Consider the following 6,562-nt stretch of genomic DNA (forward strand, 5'->3'; position numbering starts at 1 on the left):
TCACATTTGGAGAACAAAATGAATAAGATACTTAAAAATGTTGTGGTAAAGCAAGACCCAAGCAATTCAATATATAAATTTATCATTATTGATGCGAACTATACTATTAAGAAGTAAGTGGAAATTAAGTCCATGTAGATAGCATATAATTCACTTCCAATAAACACTCGAAAGTCCATGGAAATTAAGTTAGTGGATTTGAAATTGTAGCTTCCATTATCACACAATTCGAAATTGACCAAGACTCGTGAAGTATTATTGTGTGCACAATTGTTGATGTTGTGTGCTTACCGTTTGGTTTTCGTAGATGCATAGACATTCATTCGTTTACTTTACAAGTAATTTTGTGCGTTTAATAATTTAATATATAAATAACGAAATTTAATTAATTTAATAGTTAATTATATTAACGTAATATATTAGTGATCACAAAGTTTTATATAAATTTAAAATTCAAAATTAATATAATCATTGATATGTAATTTAAAATTTATAATTATTTAATATAATCATCGCTGAAAATCATTCTTTTTTATATTGAATTGTAAGTAGAATATTTTGTTACAAAGTTACTTATAGAATCAATATATATTCATATTTGATAGATTTCTTATTGAACGTACCATTTTGAACAAATCAACTATCAATATAATAAAATCAATAATATCAAAAAATAAATAGCTATAAAAAAACTAATAATACTCTCGTTATTTTTAACCCTTGTGAAAGTTTAAGGGATACAAATCACAATGAATTATTAATTATGTATGATAACTAATTAATATATCTTCTGAATTTACTTTTGGCAAAAATGTACTTCATTTAAGGTTGATCTTATGATTCATTTGTCTCTTAGTATACATAGGGAAGGGAAAATAATGTTGTAATTGACATGTTCGGTTAAAATTGTTCACTTTAAACATCTTTTATTTTTTCATTAACGAGTACAATTAATATAAATTTTAAAACTTAAAAATAAAAAATATTTTCATAAAGTAAACAACCTCTTAGATTTCAGTTTTGTTTTAAAAAAAAATGATAAATTTGTAACATTTTTCGCAAGTTGTTAGTTGTTCAATTAACAAATAAATTATTTGGCACTTCAAAGTTTTGTTGGGTATCCATTTTTTAAATATAAATTTAATTTAAAATTTAAATTAATTAAATATAAAAAAATAACATAACATTGAATGATTAGACGTTGAGTATCATATTTAATAAAATTATCAAAGTGTTTAGCATATCTTTAAAGACTAATATACATGTGTACCTCAAATATTTTTATATTCCTTCAACACTTTATTTTTTCTCTATCTCGTTTTTTACCACATCATTTAAATCCCAGATCACTTTTTCTACAGCGTATAGGTCTAAATCTATAATGTTTCAATATTTAATTGACGGGTGATCTTAACACACTTATGACCCTACACCATATTGAAGATCTAATGCCGCATTGTCACGAACGTATTAAGCAGGGCATGACTATGACTTATGATTGAATATAAATTATAAGTTACAATTAAGTAACATCACTTTCTCCATATAGCATGACGATGAAACCTTATTTTTCCACCCCAAATGAAACGATTCAAGTTCCAAGTCGTATAATTAAAACCACAAGCATTAAATCAAAAATTATCTTATTTTCTAATTTTAACAAAATTAAAGGAAACGTATAAATTGGTGCATACATGCATGACTCCTTATTAATCCCTATTGCCATAAGTATTTAAATGCATGCATGTTTCTTCTCAATTCTCACATAATTATCAACCCCAAACAAAACTACATAGCATAAATTAACATCTTTCATCAATCAATTATGAACCCTTTTTCTTTCTTCTCACATATGGCTATACTTTTGTACTTATACCTTCCTCTGTTTACCTTAAATTTGTTGTGCTTTGGTCCAAACAAAACTGTGTCAGTGAAATTAGCAAACCAAACAGATCATTTAGCATTACTGAAATTCAAAGAATCAATATCTAGTGACCCATATAGAACACTTGAATCTTGGAATTCTTCCATCCACTTATGCAAGTGGCATGGAATCACATGCAACCCCATGCATGGAAGAGTTATAGGGTTGAACTTAGAAGGATCTCATTTACATGGATCTTTATCTCCTCATGTTGGTAATCTCACTTTTCTAATAAATCTCAATCTTCAAAACAATAGCTTCTTTGGAGAAATCCCTCAGGAATTGGGTCAGTTGCTACAATTGCAACAACTTTATCTCACCAATAACTCCTTTGTAGGAGAAATTCCTACAAATTTGACACATTGCTCCAATCTCAAAGACTTGGACTTGCAAGGGAACAATCTGATTGGCAAAATACCAATTGAAATGAGCTCTTTGAAAAAGCTTCAAACTATGGTCATTAAAAAAAACAAATTAACAGGAAGAATCCCTTCATTCATAGGGAATCTTTCATACTTAACTGTTTTTTCATGTGATTATAACAACTTAGAGGGAGATATTCCACAAGAAATATGTCAACTTCAAAACTTGACAATTTTACATGCTAGTGAGAACAATTTGTCTGGTATGATTCCTTCTTGTCTTTACAATATCTCATCACTCACTAAGCTCTCAATAGCAGTGAATAAGTTTCATGGCTCTCTTCCTCACAATATGTTCTACACTCTCCCCAATATCCAATTTATTTCAATTGCAGGAAATCAATTCTCTGGTACAATTCCAACTTCCATTATAAATGCATCTTCTTCCTTTGCATATTTTGAAATGAGTAAAAATCATTTTGTTGGTCAAGTTCCAAATCTAGGAAGGCTAAAAGAACTGCAATATCTAAATTTGGAAATCAACAATTTAGGTGACAATTCAACTAAAGATTTGGAGTTTTTAAAATCTTTGACAAACTGTACTAAGTTAAGAGAGCTTTCTATAGGAAGCAATAATTTTGGAGGCATTCTGCCAAACTCTATAGGAAATTTATCCATGAATCTTAATTTCCTATTTCTTGATGACAATATGATATCAGGACAAATTCCTTCAGAATTAGGACATCTAGTTGGCTTAACTCTCTTGTCCATGGAACTTAATAACTTTGAACAAGTTATTCCAGCTACTTTTGGAAAGTTCCAAAATATGAGAGTGTTAACATTGGGTGGAAACAAGTTGTCAGGAGATATATCATCCTTTATAGGCAATCTCAGTCAATTGTATTATTTAGATGTTGGTGTTAATATGTTTGAAGGAAATATTCCTCCAACCATAGGAAACTGCCAAAATTTACAATATCTAGACCTTTCACAAAATAAGTTTAGTGGAACCATACCAATAGAGATTTTTTATCTTTTTTCATTATCAAACTTATTGAAATTGTCACAGAACTCTTTGAGTGGTAGCTTACCAAGAGAAGTGGGTAACCTGAAAAATATTGATTGGATAGATGTCTCTGAGAATCACTTATCTGGCGACATTCCTGAAACCATTGGAGACTGCTTAAGTTTAGAATATCTAAATTTGCAAGGGAACTCCTTTCAAGGAATCATACCTTCCTCTTTGGCATCACTCAAAGGTCTTCGAGGTTTAGATTTGTCACGCAATCACTTGTCTGGACCAATTCCAAAATATTTACAGAATATTTCATTCCTAGAGTACTTCAATGTTTCTTTCAACATGTTGGAAGGTGAGGTACCAATTAATGGTGTCTTTCAAAATGCAACTCAAGTAGCAATAACTGGAAATAATAAGCTTTGTGGAGGTATTTTAGAGTTACATCTAGCACCATGCTCTATCAAGAGTATGAAACATGCAAAAAGCCATCATTTCAGGTTGATTGCAGTGATAGTTAGTTTGGTTTCTTTTCTTCTCATACTTTCATTGATTATAACTATCTACTGGATAAGGAAAAGAAAACAAAAACAATCTTTTGATTCACCAACAATTAACCAACTGGCTAAGGTTTCATACCAAGATTTACATCGAGGAACTGATGGATTCTCAGATACAAACTTGATTGGGTCAGGAAGTTTTGGTTCTGTGTACAAAGGAAATCTTGTGTCAGAAGATAATGTTGTAGCCATAAAGGTTTTGAACCTCCAAAAGAAAGGAGCTAATAAGAGTTTCATTGCTGAATGTAATGCACTCAAAAATATCAGACATCGAAATCTGGTTAAGATTTTAACATGTTGTTCAAGTACAGACTACAAAGGTCAAGAATTTAAAGCTCTAGTTTTTGATTACATGAAAAATGGAAGCTTAGAACAATGGTTGCATCCCGAGATTTTAGATGCAGAACATGCAACAATATTGGACCTTGGTCAAAGATTAAACATCATTATGGACGTAGCTTCTGCATTACATTATCTTCATCATGAATGTGAGCAATTAGTCCTTCATTGTGATCTAAAGCCAAGCAATGTCCTTCTTGATGATGACATGGTTGCTCATGTGAGTGATTTTGGCATAGCAAAACTTGTCTCAGCCATTGGCACTACCTCTCATAAGAATTCTAGTACAAGTGGAATAAAAGGGACTGTTGGCTATGCTCCTCCAGGTATGTTGTAAAATGTAAATTCTTCATATGTTTTGGTGTAGACTTAATATTTTACTAGAGACATATAGTATTAACAACTTTTGCTAAATGTTTTAGAGTATGGAATGGGTTCTGAAGTGTCAAAATTTGGTGACATGTATAGCTTTGGAGTTCTTATGATGGAAGTGCTTACTGGTAGAAGACCCACTGATGAAGTTTTTGAAGATGGTCAGAATCTGCATGACTATGTTGCAATTTCATTTCCAGATAATCTTATAAAGATTTTGGACCCACATCTTGTATCAAGAGATGCAGAAGTAGCAAGAGAAGGTGGAAATAGTGAAAATCTCACTCCAAGTGTTGAGGAGTGTTTAGTTTCACTTTTTAGGATTGGACTTATTTGTTCAATGGAATCACCAAAAGAAAGAATGAATATCGTGGATGTCACTAGAGAACTTAGCATAGTCAGAAAGGCATTTCTCTCTGTGAGATAAACTGATATTTTTATATGCTTATTTGAGTCTTAATTAACTCATTAATTATTTGTTTTCTATCATCTTAGTGTTCATTTCAAAATTCTTTCCAAATAAAAACATAGTTAAAGGATCAAAATAAAACATAAAATAATTAAAAAACTAAACTAAAATCAAAAAAAACTTAAAAAAGAATTTACTCTAAAATTTTATAAGGTGATGTAGTTTTTTTTTAAATCACATACAAAAATAATATTGATTTTATATAAATGATTGCAGACATAGATAAAGTGAAGGACATTTTGTTAGTTGTGTCCAAAGTCTATAATGCAAGATTTTTCTATAAGGAAGGAAGATGTGTCACAGGTTAAAGTCTTTTCACATATAGTCACCAACTCCACAAACTGAAATAAAGCACTTCACCAAAACTCAAACAATGGGAGAAAAAAAAGAGCAAAATCACTTTCTGCTAAACGTTTCGCTTTCATGTTCTATTTGGGAAACAAAATACATGGGTCAATTGCAAAAACATGAATGAAATTTAAAAAAACTGTTTTAGTCAAACTAAATGAAGCCTATTGAATATTTGCTATTCAAGTTAGACCGTGGCATGTGAGCTTAAAATTAGGTATAAAAAAGCTTTAGTTGTATTTCCATCCACCGATGTGGGATTAACATCGTGTTTCGGTTGTAACTCTCGTGATCTTATAATCTTTCCATTCTTTCCAGATTTTATAACAAACAACTCTGGTGTATCTTGGGGTTATCAGAATTAGGCATGAATGGTGTAATTGTAATTTTGATTGAAAGCCAAATGTCTTGCCTTACATCATCTTTGTGTATTCTTTGCAGGCGAATTTCCTACGAACATAACATAATGTTCCAATCTCAAATATTTGTATTTGGGACAGAACAAACTGTAGTAAGTTGCAAGAGAATTAGTTTTCTGATAATTTAGGTAAAAAGGTGGGTAATGGTGAACTTACACGATTTTGGATTGATCATTGGATTCCTAGAGGTTTGTTGCTGATGGATTTAGTAGGCTTTTGAGTTAGACAATGACAAATATGTTACAATTGTTGCTATGTTTAGAATGGGGTGGGAAGTACATGGTGAGTTGGAGGAGAGGTTTATTTTAGTAGGAGGAAGAGTTAGTGGGGGAGTGTGTCTTTGCTAGCTAATGTTGTTTTGCAGGAGGATGTTGGCTTTTGGTTTTCTGGTTAAAGGAATGCTTATAGTGTGAAAGAGGTCTAACATATTATGATAAGGAATTTTGAAAGAGTTGAGGCGCCAATACACAAGGTTGTATGGAACAATTTGGTCCCTTTAAATATGTCTTTATTTGTTTGACGATTGTTGCATAATCAACTGCCTGCGAAGAACAATTTGATCAAAAGAGGCCCTTTAGAGTTGCCATATCGTTTATGTGTCGGTGGATGTGAGTTTAAAGAAAATGTAATTCATCTATTTTTTAAGTGTTTTCATTTTGGATTAATATGGGAACGATGCTTGAGTGCGTTGAAGAAAATGTAATTTATCAATATTGAAATATGTTATATAGATTGTCAACAACTTTATACACAA

At 31.0% G+C, this 6,562-nt stretch overlaps 1 protein-coding gene across 1 annotated transcript; it reads left to right on the forward strand.

The window, feature by feature from the left end:
• The first annotated feature begins 1,745 nt into the window (after positions 1-1,745).
• LOC101496168 (receptor kinase-like protein Xa21) lies at positions 1,746-6,562 on the forward strand. The gene is made up of 2 exons (XM_004512287.4): positions 1,746-4,526; positions 4,623-6,562. The coding sequence occupies exons 1-2, from the start codon at positions 1,826-1,828 to the stop codon at positions 4,997-4,999; spliced, it is 3,078 nt and encodes a 1,025-aa protein (XP_004512344.1). The 5' UTR covers positions 1,746-1,825; the 3' UTR covers positions 5,000-6,562.

Source organism: Cicer arietinum, chromosome 8 (assembly GCF_000331145.2).
Source record: "Cicer arietinum cultivar CDC Frontier isolate Library 1 chromosome 8, Cicar.CDCFrontier_v2.0, whole genome shotgun sequence".
Taxonomy (NCBI): Eukaryota; Viridiplantae; Streptophyta; class Magnoliopsida; order Fabales; family Fabaceae; genus Cicer; species Cicer arietinum.

What these genes read in the sequence shown, in the direction of transcription:
- LOC101496168 (XM_004512287.4), top strand. Translation starts at nt 1,826, where the DNA reads ATGAACCCTTTTTCTTTCTTCTCACATATGGCTATACTTTTGTACTTA. An exon ending in TGTTGGCTATGCTCCTCCAG is followed by an intron (nt 4,527 to 4,622) that starts GTATGTTGTAAA and finishes TAAATGTTTTAG; the next exon opens with AGTATGGAATGGGTTCTGAA.